At 37.9% G+C, this 13,414-nt stretch overlaps 1 protein-coding gene across 1 annotated transcript in view; it reads right to left on the reverse strand.

The window, feature by feature from the left end:
- Positions 1-12,262, reverse strand: part of ARPP21 (cAMP regulated phosphoprotein 21) — a 118,296-nt gene extending 106,034 nt beyond the window's left edge. Inside the window, exons 1-8 of the mRNA XM_082637802.1 lie at positions 12,198-12,262; positions 10,360-10,526; positions 9,333-9,374; positions 8,256-8,345; positions 4,213-4,357; positions 2,677-2,755; positions 1,948-2,007; positions 1,084-1,224 (exon numbers count right to left, since the gene is read on the reverse strand). Coding sequence (XP_082493928.1) covers positions 1,084-1,224; positions 1,948-2,007; positions 2,677-2,755; positions 4,213-4,357; positions 8,256-8,345; positions 9,333-9,374; positions 10,360-10,488 — 686 coding nt within the window. The 5' untranslated portion in view covers positions 10,489-10,526; positions 12,198-12,262. The remainder of the gene's footprint in view (positions 1-1,083; positions 1,225-1,947; positions 2,008-2,676; positions 2,756-4,212; positions 4,358-8,255; positions 8,346-9,332; positions 9,375-10,359; positions 10,527-12,197) is intronic.
- Between the last annotated feature and the right edge of the window lie 1,152 nt (positions 12,263-13,414).

A 13,414-nucleotide genomic window follows, 5' to 3' on the forward strand; every position in this document is an offset into this window, starting at 1 on the left:
AGTCCCAGATCTCCTAGTTTGAGTTCTCTCCACTATGACTTTCACGCTCAGTCTGCTGAACACAGACTGAGTCTTGAGCAGAGAAAGAGCCTCATCTCCATCCCAACAAGTCCCAACCTCCGGTGTGTAGAAAATAATGTTTTAACCATGCTGCTGTGCTTGATACAAAAGTTCCCTTCACCAACATGGCATTCCTAAAAACCAGGCAGTTTACACAATTTACCAAACACTGTGAAAAAAGAAATTATAATACACAGATGTCTTAAGAGAATGCTTTATATAGGGACAGTTTTTGAGTTTAATGTGTATTTTTGCTATGAAAGTGGTTTGTGCTATACTTAAAGGAGACATGAGTTCAAGAGAGACAGTGACAAATTACCAAAGCAAATAACTACTCATCTTATGCTTTTTGGTGACTCAGTGGCACCATGAAAAGTCATTAAGATAGAAGCAAACAATTACTGAAAGGAGCAAAACCAAACAAGCAACCTCCTTTTAGATCTAGAACTTAGATATTAGCCAGCTCAAAAACTCTCATTTTACAGGTGAAAAAACTGAGGTGGCAGATTTTAAATGACTTGTTTCAAGTCACACAGCTAGTAAGTAAAAGAATTGGGTCTTAGAGGCAGAACTTTTGTCTCCAGGTTTGGAATTTTTTGTTATTCTAAAAATCACAGTAAGATCGATGTCTATAAACCAGAAAAACAAAGAAAAGGACAATTATCCTATGTGTGTCATTATTGTTTTAAAATGTCTGTTATTTTTCATTGGAGGTATATTTGACATAACACGTTCCATGTTTTGCATGTAATCACAGGGATTACTGATGGAAGGAAGAAAATTGTGCTTCACGAGTTATGTAAAAGATCAGGCAATAAATACACAGTATGGCCTAAATTTTATCAACTTTCCTGGTCCTCAGATAATCTTCTATAGATAAATGCCACTACTGTTGATAAGAGCAAGAGATAAATAACACTGCACATTTTAAATGCCATGTACTTTGAATTTTATACTCTGCTCTTATAAATGAATCCACAAGAGAAAAAGCAAATGCTAAATAAATATAGTGGTGGGGCTTACATTCTTGTGTTGCTGGTTTTGTTGATGATGACAGATTTCCCTGTTTGATCCACGTTGTGATCCAACCCAAAGTAAGCTGCCACTCGATGGACAAGCATCCTCTGATAGGACGACATCTGAGGAAACTTTTTATAATGATTACTGGAAAGGAATACAAGAAACAGCAGAATCAGCATATTCGTTTCTGGCCTGTAGTACATTTTAGAGGTACGCACACAAAACCATTTCTTTTTCATCCAAACCATTAAGCTTATTTCATTTCTGGCATCACTTGATGTCCTCATTTCCAGACACATTTTCCACTTACAGATGTATTGATTAAGTTACAATAAGTGTTTTTGTTTTATAGTTGCACATTTCTCAGACCACAGAGAACTTAATGTCCACTGGGAAGTGTTCTGTTTTGGTCCAGGATACCTTATCAACAGAGCCAGGCACAGGACAAATGACATGACATAATACGGGACTGCAGATGCCTATCTGGAGATATGTCATTACATGGTTGACACTGAAAGCAGTACAATTATTTCCAGGCATAACTGACTACAGCCAGCTGGCGCCCATTAAAAAACTGTAATAAAAATGAAAAGAGTCGCTTCTTGTTACTGCTACTCTATGCTAATCAGTGGCCCCCTGTTTATAGCCATTTTGTCAGGAATTTAACAAGCAGGAGCACACATGGTCCAAGCAACAATTCCCATCAGCACATAGCTCCTAACTCCAATAGCATCTCTATTTAATGAGTCAGCAAACACATGAAATAATGTTTTATCTATCCCTAAATCTTTCCAGAATGAATAATTAAACCCAAATACCAAACTAAGACACATCAGATTAATTAACCGGCATTGCAATTTAACATACTTGTTGTCACCAATGAAATCAATAATTTCCTGCTCCATTTTCAAGAGTATCATCCTGTCTCTGCAAAATAAATGTTAAAATGAAAAGGCTTTATGTACTTTCCATTCCCAAAGACTTAACAATTTCATGTATATGTATGGAAAAGATTGTTTAAATCTATGTGGCTACAAATCAGTATCTAACTCTTCTCTGGAATATTCTGTCCAAATACCTGTAATTCCATTCTGTTTAAGATTATTTATCATCTCACTTGTTAAGTATTTTGTAATATTGAAACTCCTGTAGTTTTTAATATTAATTAAGGCATGCAAGGTATTAGGCCCATAAAACACATCAAGTAAATTTTATATTTTAAATTGATAGGAAAACTGGAACAAAGCTAAGCCTAAGTAGTTGGTTCTATTGCTGTACTGAAGCATATTTGGTTTATTTGACATTGATTCTCATTCTCTATTTTTCCCCCTTAATCAGTATCTCTTTGTGACCAGAAAAGCAGAACTTGTAAACTGTAATTTATTCATTGGATAAGTACCCAGGAATTAAGACTATTTATAAACAGTAAACATGCAAACTATTTGCAGAAAAAAGAAAATACAAGAGACAGTTTAAGACATCAGAGAAGAAGCCTGCCTTTTACAACTCTCTTCTTAGAAGTGTTTGGATTAATGAGTTTGATTGTAATATTCTACTTGACTCTTCTAGAAATGAGAGGTTTACTTAATAATTTACCTGGAATTATTCTTTAATGTGTTAATCAGAAACTCGTGTAAGTCTATGCCTGTAGAATCCGTATATTCTTGGCTGCAATCTGAAACAAATAGCAGGATGGAGTTGTCAGAAAGGCTGATGGGGAGGTGGGGTGGAAAAGGTTTTCCCAACCTTTCCCGATCCCTTTTGCTCAGGTAAACTTTAGGTGAAGCTATTGGTGTGAAAGATACATGTTACAAAACTAGCAACCTGGTAATATTACATCAGGATGAAAATTAGATTTGGGGATTGAGAACACCCAGTAAATTCCCAGTGTGGAAAGACCCAACTGTCATAGGAGAGGAAGTGGGCACAGTCTGGGTGGGTGGGTGGAGTCAAATGTCATGTGTTCATTCTGTGCTGTCAATCAGCAAGGGCACGACCTCCCCGTGACAGTGAGGGGTAATCCCAACCCACAGAGAAAGCTCTCAAGAGTTTGAGATACCATGGAACTCTCTCTTAAAACAGAGAAGGCAAAAACTGAAAGTTCTGTTATAAGACTGTCTAAATAATAATCAATACAAAGTATAGGAGGGCACTAAATATTTCCAAGTCTTTCAAGTCTTTTGATGCTGGCTAAAGCTTAATTTCTAAAGCCATCTTAGGAAGCTGTACTTCTTTACTCTTGGATACACCTCGATTTTAGATATTCAGCAGCAGAGATAATCATTATAGGCAGATATGTGGTTATAGAGCATAATATGAGAAGTAGTTGTCATTTCTCAACTGATCAGATGCCCTATGCTCTCTCAGTTATTTTTTAAAAAAATAGTCTACTGCCAAGCTATTTATTCATGGTATTCTTCATTTCAACTTAGTTTTGTTTGTCTCTCTCTCTCTCTCTTTTTTTGGTTTTAGTTTTGTACAATTATATGTAAGGCAACAATTTGAAAAGCCCGGATTGTAGATTTGGGGTTTTAGAAGGAATAACTTTTGGGGAAGAATTTTTATTGAAGTAGAAGTGTGTATATTTTAAATGAGACATTATGGAGCAGTATATGGGTTGCAGAGACCAAATTTACCTGTGCCAGATAAAATATTAATATGTGTTCCATTGACATTGGTATATACATCTGTGTTTTGGGGATAACAACACTTACCACTTATTGACTGAGAATTGCTAATCCACTATCTGTCTTTTAATATAAACATGAAAGTTAAGATATAAAACTGGGTACTATTACTGTTCATCAGTTTGAGTTAACTGGACTAATAAACCTGAATTAAGAACATATTTATATTCACTCCCCTGTACAAACTTCTCATTGAAAATAGGATATCCAAACGAATATCCAAAGAAATATGTGATCCTAAAAATAACCTTTCTAGATACACAAAAATGACACCATGAACAGAAAAAAAAAATCAAGGTCACATCACCTTTTACACACACACATACGTACACATATAAAATTATATGCAGAATTTGGTGGGAGGTGACATGTGTGTAAAATCTATAATGTATTCTGTGACTATTTATGCGTCCAAATTAAGTTAAGGAAACATTTTCACATTCACCTTTTGATAACATTCTGATCTTGGGTTTTTCACAGGTTTTATCTTTGTTTTTATCCTTTTCTTTTTCTCTTTCAGAGTCATCTTTCCTAGATTTATCATCCTCTTGCAGGCTGGGAAAACTGGAAAGCTGTAAATGAATTGATTCCTGTTGGGGAAAAAATATAATAATTTAGGGCCAGATTTAAGAATCTCTGTCTGGTTTCCATTTTGCATAGAGATTATTAAGAACAGGAAAATGAAAGCCAGGTGCAGATTTTTTTTTCTTAAATGGTAAAAAATTAAACCTGTCAGAAAAATAATTGCCCTTTAAGGTGAATTAAACTTCAGAAGTCAATGGAAGGTCATGAGAAGTATATAGTACTAAAACTTTGCCTCATGAATATTAACCATAAGCAAGTTAAATTCCCGTAGATAACAACATTTATTTTCTCTACAGGTTTATTTTTAAACACCTAGGAAAAAATTTCTTTATCAATAAGCTTGCATCACAGCTCCTGTTATGTCTCAAAAAAAAGAGGCTTCTGCAGTTCTTTTCTATAATTCCTTGTAAGGAAAAATTGGCACAAACACAGAAAGACAGATACTATGAATCATAATTACAGAGAAAACAGACATAAATAAAGGCCATGACAGCCAACTTACAATTAAAAATCTGTTTTAGAACCATATCAATAATGATTTCTATCACTATGAAAACTCAAGATATAGAATTGCAGGAATCCTAGGTATGGGTTATTATCATACATTGTTTACAAAGGCTATTAACAAATCATCGTAATATATGGTTACAATAAGCACTGCCTTTTAGAAAAGGTAGAAAATAGGACTATATTTTCCATCAGTTATATATACATATTTAATATTATTTTAATTCTAGCATCAGTTAATCCTTTCCAAGATGTAAGATTCTCTTGAACTGATGCTTGGTTGACCATTTACAGTATTGGGACTGGATCCACTTTTATATTTATTTTTTCACTGAAAACAGATCATTTTGTATTAACTCATATATCAGCCATTTGGTTGATAGTATGTTCACTGTTTTGAAGAAGAATGAGCCAAATTATGTTCTTCAGTTTTATGAAAAAACTACACTATGATTAAAACTATGACAAATGAGCCAACATTAAGCCCACTGGCTCTTATGTAAGAGATGATTTGATAGGAAAGCTTTCTTCTACTAGCGACATTAACATTTATGATGTAGGAAAAAAAATCCCAATGACTAATAGTGTTTCTCACTGATAACTAAACTAATGCTCCTCTACATGTGACTAAACTATGCCCCTACATCCTCAAATTATGGTCAATCTGGGATTCTTAATGGTTCTTGGTAAATCTAGCTAATCTAACAAGCAGAAAACAAAAGTCCTCCAAAGCCAAATTTCTTTTTTGGGAGGGGCTCCATTGTGTATTCCAGGCTGGAATAAAAAGTCACCATGTTTGGAAAGATGCATGATACAGAGGATGAAATAAAACAACTTCTCATGGTAAATATTTATCTTAGCTGGGTTTCCTGATATCCACATGTTTATCCTCGGGATGGACATATACAAATTATGTAAAACTGAGTGTAATTTGATTGTAAGGTCTTTTATCACCGGACTTGGGACAGAAATGTCTCAGTCTGCAAAGATTCAGGCAGACTTTGGGGTTACGGTTTGCTTCCACTTGTTAAGGAAACAGCTGGAACATTTCTGGCTCTGAGTGGGGAAGAAGCGATTCGACAGTGGATCAGGGGAGGAAAGTGATGGTACCAGGCCATGGCAGTGGTCTCATTGCTTCTTCAAAACCGATTGAACCATCCAGCCTCGGTAAGTTTGAATCTAAAATCAAAGAGGCTTGGAAATATAAATGTAAGAGCACAGGCTAAAGGACATCATTTACCAAAAAAAATGTACAAACTCATGCCGTGTGTTGACAAATCCCATACTCAGAAAAATATCTGTCTTTTCTACACATTCTGGTGTTGAAAGAACACACAAAAGTGCTATAGAGTTGGTAAAAAACAATCTGTTCTTTTTTAATATTTTTATTGATATGCTCAATAATAAAATACAAGTATTAATAAATACATCGGTACAGGATAAGTTTATATCCAACAACAGGAAAAGAATGATTCAAGTTGCAGTAATACACTGATAGGTAAATAGTATAACATTAGAAAAGCAAAACTCCTTTAACTTAAGGACAGGCTGAACCATCAGCTATGGGTCTGAGATCAAGTAATACAGGTAGCAAGAGTTTTTCCCACGCAGGAAAATGAAGGCAGTTTTCCAAATACTGTGAATATACAAACATTGGGGAAGCAATACAATCCGTATACTGTATACTTCGGCCAGTGTTCTCAGGGATTCAGTTCCCACATTTTGTTTAAGTGCCGGTAGTACCTAATGAAGGCATTGCATTCAAGCTCAAAGGTCTGCTTCTTTATTTTCTAAAAAAAAGTAGCACGGCCACTCGCTTATTTGTGTGTCTATCAGCCCCCCTGCTTCCACCACACCTCAGCCAGTCCAAAGAGAGGCTTGCAAGCTCTAATTTCTACAAAGCTAGTCTTAGTTACTCAGCTTGGAACCAGCAGGAACAAAGCACCGTTTGCCTCATTATTTCTCTGCACCAATTGTATGGAGAACCTAGACTTAGGTCCAGGATGGGCACAATGATACAGATGATCTCTTAAAAAATTTCCTCCTGGTACTTGTCAAATAGGATAAAAAGCAGATGAAATCTATAAAGGCTGTCCTCCTCTGCCTGGCCTTAGAAGTGGGGGACCACTGGGGCATTACTTCTCCCAGAGTCTGTCATTCTGCAGAGTTAACATATATTGTGTGCATTACATCACAAGCCATCAATCAATGTTGAATAATATAAGCTGTGATATTCACATTATTCCCCCTTTTCAATCTCCCTTAAAAGAAGAAGCACAAATAAAATGCTGAACAAAAGCCACATATTTCTCAGAGCCCAAGTAAAATAAAGCCTGTGTATGAAACATAGGGATGGCTACTGAAAGCTAGCCTGACCATGCCTTACGACATGGGCAGCATATTAAGGAAATGAGGCTAGGGAAAAAAAATACTCTTAGGACAAAATCCATAAGGAATTTATTTTTGGTCCTTTTAAAGAAAGTGCGCTCAATGCTCTCTGTACCCATGAGGAGAATTTAGACTATTTTAATTAAAGTAAAAAGAGCAAAGCAAAACAAGGCCCAACAAAAATAATGCTATCTTAATCAATTTTTCCTCCTCTGGGCTCAGATAAATCATTTTACTTGTCTTGACTGCTCTCAGGCTCTGATAAAATAAGGAAAATTTTTTAGCAGCAAGACCATTTTTTATAAAAATGAATATGATGCCTGAAAGGCAAACAAAAATAAATATGATGTGAAGTTTCCCATTTTGTCACAGAAGGGTTTTGTTGGAATTTGAAATTTTAGAGCTTAATAGTCTTGCTATAAGGAGCAAAAATAGGTATAAGGATATGCAGCAATGTATTAATAATATTAACTCAAATTCACCATCATCTCAGATTTATTTCTGGACAATTTTTCCAGTAGTGAGAAATCTCCACCAAAGGCCATAAAAGTATGTCTCCAAAGCTCAATGCACCTTATTCACTATTTCTGAAGTTTCATAAAAGCCAAGATTTGTGTTTTTATAGGCAAGTGCATTTTGGGGAGGTAAGAATCTCCAATAAGGAAGGAGATGGGATACTTGGAACTATATTTGGTTCAGTTTTATCAAGAGAGAGCCTTTGAGGAATATCAGCACGACTGTGCTTACATTTTAAGTTTTAATCTAAATTCTTTTGAATTCCTTTCCATTTGCAGTTTTCAGAGGGTCTGGAAAAAAACAAATGTAATACTTTGTGACAAACTGTTCAACTAATATAGAATGTCTCAGAAACAGAGGATGAAGCCAGAAGACTTTCTCCTTCTTGAACTGTTTTTTGCTCCCCCAAACACTATTTAATGCCAAATTAATACTCATGCACACAAAGGTAGATCCCGTTCATGCAATGATCCATAATGACAGGGGGTATACCTGGTCCTGAAGACTTTCCCCTCCTGGTCTGGCTGAGGATTCTTCACAGACAGCAAGGCTGCGAGTCAGTTTACCTTTCCCTGCTCCTGACTGGGAAGGGAAAAGAAACGAGAAGGAAAGGAAAATAAAGAAAAAAAACCCAGGTAATATCCTCAGGCTGTCGAATCATCTCCACTTTCTCTGGACATTCTCAAATCAGAGTTTTAAAAGCAAGCTTCAAATCCACTGCTCAGTGCTGTCTACAATGGCTCCAAGCATCACACCCCTGTGTTGATGGGGATGCAGTGTCTACACTGGCTTAAAGCATCAGACCCCTGTGTTGATGGAGATGCAGGTGGAGGAGAATGTGGAAGGATGAATTTAAGGAACATGCCTAGCAAACTGTGCCCATCACACTGGAAACGTACAAAGAACGAATTGCTGCCTTTTCACGAAAGTACAAGGAGAAAAAGACAACACAAATTAATTTCTACTAAAACTGGGTTTGGAAGTGATTTGACTGAGAAGATGTTTTAAAAGTTGAAGATTGTGTGCTAAACACCAGAACCTGTTTACTTCAAGGCAGAAACTAATTAGACAGACTAAAACATTTCCCCCAAACTTGATTTAAAATGAAAAGAAAACAAGCAGCTATTTGTTTGTAAAGCACTGTCAAGTCTGCCAGGATCAAATATATACACTGCAGCTATGTGAACCCTAAATGCTCTAATTAAAAAGCCTATAGAGGGACTTCCCTGGCAGTCCAGTGGTTAAGTCTTCACCTTCCAATGTAGGGGGTGCAGGTTCGTTCCCTGGTCAGGGAGCTAAGATCCCACATACCTTGTGGCCAAAAAACCAAAACATAAAACAGAATTCAATAAAGACTTTAAAAATGGTCCACATCAAAAAAAAAAAAAAAAAAAAGCACATAGAGCGGGAAAGAAAGAGAGACATCAACACGACCCCATTAAATGCAGGCAGCACTGGTGCAGCCAAGATCCACATACAGCCATGTGAATCGTTGGCAAATCCTCTAACCCTGATGTGAATCCACATGCAACCATGATATCAGGTCAATGTAGAATTCCAGAACCCTACCTTGGATTTTCTTCTCTCTTGGTTCTGAGCCGCCAGTTGCCTCTGTATGTTAGAAACAAAATAAAGCAAACAAACAAAGAAACAAACAGTCCACCAACAACCAGGAGAGGGGACAGGGGAGAAGGAGAGAAAAAGATGTCACCAGAGTTGAAAAATCAATAACAACATCAACAAGGTATTATAACCATCAGGGAGGGCTCCCCCAGCTCTTGCTTCCCCAAACTTTTGACCATTTAGCTTTTCTCATTCCCTCCTTACAGCAGTTCCTGGGGAGGGGAAAAGCCGGCCTTGAAGGCTTTTGGCCATTACGCTGTTATCAGCCTCTATTCCCTTTTTACATAAAAAGAGTTAACACTTTTGTAGTTTGGTTTAGAGAAAATCGATACAGGTTATTTGCAAGTACAGTTTGTTTTCCTTCTACCAAACCTCCTTCTCTCATAAATCATGAGTATTTAATCATAACACTTTTTCAGTACCGTCAATCACTCCCAAACTTCCCCCTACCCCTTCTAGAGCATTCTTTCTCTCTCTCTCTCTGGCTGGGAATTCTAGGCTTTTCTGCTAATAAGAATTGAAGCTTAGCCTTCCCAGGAAGGTCAACAGAGCTCATGTCTTTGATTTTTCTTAGTCTGTCATGAGCTGTATTCCATGGACTACAAACCCATCTTTATAACTCAGCTAGTGTAAAGCTGCCTCAGGAGAAGTCCTCCACAAACTCCTTGAGGTGATCTGGAAATTAATATGGAGAAGCTGTGGGCAAATTCAGTCATTAAATATGTTCTTCGGATTTTTTTTTTTTTTTTTCATTTCAAAGGGCATTTTGACCAGAACGCACTGTTTGGTCAGAAAAAAAAAAAAAAGAAGACTAATAATTGGGAAAGGAGAAGATTCGTTTTATGGATTTCCTATTTATTTTACTAGTCAAACTCTTTACAAGCAAAAAAAACCTCAAACCTTCAGAGTATCTTCAAAATGAAAGAAAGGGATGCACACAGTGGTATGAGAAATGGGATTTCTCCAGGCTCACCTGTAATTCCAGTTTCTCCTCCTCGTCCAGACTTTCGGATTTAACCACGCCATTCTCTGGAGTGGCCGTCTCCTGCTCAGGCCCGCCTTCCTCCACTATGGTCTGACTCAGGTCTCCTGGCTCAGACATTCTCCCAGATGCAAATTAAAATAACAAGATTTGACACCCTACAAGGTTAAGACATCAGAAAGTAATGTCAGCACAGGGTGAAGTCTTGACCATTATTCTTGAGATATTCAATTTCTCCCTTTGTACTCAAATTCAAATAAGCAACTCCAGCCTCCCTGACAATTTTACACAAAAGGAGAATAAAACAAGATCAAATCAAGTACCCAAGACAAACACAAAAGGCAGATTCAGTTGCCCTGTCCACGCCCCTCCAAACACATACACATGCTCTTGTGAATGCACCTTGCTGTCAAGGTGGGTCAATACATCTTAAAATGAGACATGAAAGTCCCACACGTCTCCCGGTCCCTATGCTCCTCTACAAAGTAGAAGCAAAAGGAGAGTATCTCTCCAACTCTTCCTCCACTTCTGAGTCGGGAGGTGGTACTGGGTTCTGCAGCATCTCTAAGATGACTCATAAATCATTTGCAAATTTCAACCACAGACATACCTTCCTGGGTATAAAGGATTCAGTACACTCTCCAAGGGGCAGAAGTCAATGTAAGAGGTAATAATTCAGTATACATATAGGATCTAAATTTGGAAATAAACCTTTCAGGGACAACAGTTTCAGGCTTCAAAGTGACAGTGACATTATTAAAAGCAGAAGCCCTCCCCAAGCCCTGTCGGTGGCTGATGTTGCAGAGATTCTGCAGAAGAAGCTATCACAACTGAACTCCGATGCTCCAGGCTCACAAGAGACGACTACACAGACACTGGAAATGGCTTTTCAAAGTGTAAGCCTGTTATTAGTACTTTTTTCTCCCTTCTTCCATGAAGCCCTGACACTTCCCCTTCTGATGTGCTGTCAAAGGGGGCTCCTGAATAATTTAGCATTTACTTCCTCCTCCATTTTTTTTAAAGAAAAACAAGAAGGAAGGAGGAAAAGAAAGAAGAAAAGATGAAGGAAGGAGAAAGAAAAATAGAGAAAGACCTTGTAGACTAGAAAGTCAGTTTTTTCACAAAAATTCCCAAGTAATGACTGCCCTGCTCCTAGTCGTTACAATGGTAACTATTACTGGACAAATCAGTGTCTTGATATGTTTCTCTGGAGTGTTTATCATTTACTAGTTCAGTAACTTTATTTCCAACTGGACATAGGAAGCACGAGAAAAATCTAAAACGCAGTAATATCTGTTGCAAATTTGCTAAGACCTACCATGACAGGACAAGCTCACTTGACAAAGGATTGTGGGAATGGAAAAGGAAGTTTTCCTCAAGGATGGTACTTGGGAGTCTGTGAGGGCCTGGTGAGCAAGGCTCTTATGTTTGGGGAGGTTTGAGGATATCCATTCAGTGTAGCTGACAGATCTCTTGTATTTCAGTGACACCGGGGATGTGTGTAGTTAACCAAACAAAAAGTTCTGTTTCCCAGTAGCAAACAGTTTGTTTCTCAATGTACTGAGTGGGGGGGAGGAGATGGGACTTCTGTTGCCCTAACTTTTTTTCCAGAGGGTTTCAATAAAAAACAGATTGTGGCCAGCTTTAAAAAAAAAAAAAAAAAGAACAAATTGAGTTCTAATTTTACAAACACTAAGGCAGATGAATCCCTGATACAGATCCTGTCTGTTTTGGTTGCCTTTCATGAACCGTTTTATGCAAACAGGCATATTTATAGAATGAGAAAAATATACAGATGAGATGACAGCCATCTGATGATAGCCCTTTACCTTTTGCGCAGAATTTCTGCTGTCGGTCTTGGTGACTTACGAGCGGCTTCTGTCCTTCTACGCCGGGAAAATCCACACGAGGGATCAGAGACAGCGGGAGTCCCATGTCCCCATTAACAGTTCAAAACGCCCATCTCCGTGCGATTCCCTTACACAGCCTGACACATCATCCACCTGAAAAAAGACGAAAAGTCAACAGTCACAATAATTGCAATAACCATGGTAAGGGTGAGGGACGAAATAAACAAGACTGAGTTTCTAACACTAATGACCGGCCTCCAGCAAATCACGTTCACGGCTTGATCCACTCCACCTGTCCCGAGCTGCCTGCTTCTTCTCTAATGAAGGCTACAGCCGGCTGTTCAAGTCAGAGCGGCACCCACGCAACGAGCTAAAATTAACAATTGCATTATGCACCGAAGATTACTCACTTCAATTTTAACCTTTTTTAGTGAAATCTCGCACTTTATATTAAAAAAAAAAAAAACAAGCTTGTGTGTTTGCCTCAATGGCAATCCAGATCACCTCTGAGCAAAAGTCTTGCCTCCGTTTTTAACAAAAGCTTTTGTCTTAATTATAGATCAATATAATCTACTTGAGTGCTGTTCCTGTGACTCTTTTCTTCTGAAAGTTATCCTAAGAAGGCTGAAAGATTTTTGACTTAATGAGGCATTAGCTATAAAAGTGAAAAAAAACAAAGAAAGAAAAAAGAAAACTTTCACGGTGGTATTGTTGAGAGAGCTCTTTCCTCTCCACTGACAGTCTGAGAAGAAGAATTCCGAATATTCTCTTTGCTGTGTGAGCATCATTTACCCGCCACCTACTGGCCCCTCCCAATCAGGACTGCCACCGTCAGCTGGGCATTCTGTTTGAAACCAAAGCAACACTGTCAGAGGGATTCAACAGATTTGCAAACTTTGAGCCTGTTGAAAACAATCCCTGCTATAACCTGTACTTTCTTTTTCTTACAACTCCTACAGGAGCAGCGGCAAATACAGCTTGAATGCAAAGAGAGAGACGGATTCCTAATAACGTTTGCCAAAACCAAGCTGTATCTCTCTCCCTTTGCTGCAACTCTACCCTGGCGCACATCTGCTAAATCCAACAGCTTGTGCACGTGTTCCACCATATACCCGACTTTGAAAACACTAAATGCATCTCAGTTATTTACTCTGAAGTTTAGAAACCCTCTCTGCCTCCCCGTCGCTGCCCCCTCC

Source organism: Mesoplodon mirus (assembly GCF_964341445.2).
Source record: "Mesoplodon mirus genome assembly, chromosome: 12".
NCBI lineage: Eukaryota > Metazoa > Chordata > Mammalia > Artiodactyla > Ziphiidae > Mesoplodon > Mesoplodon mirus.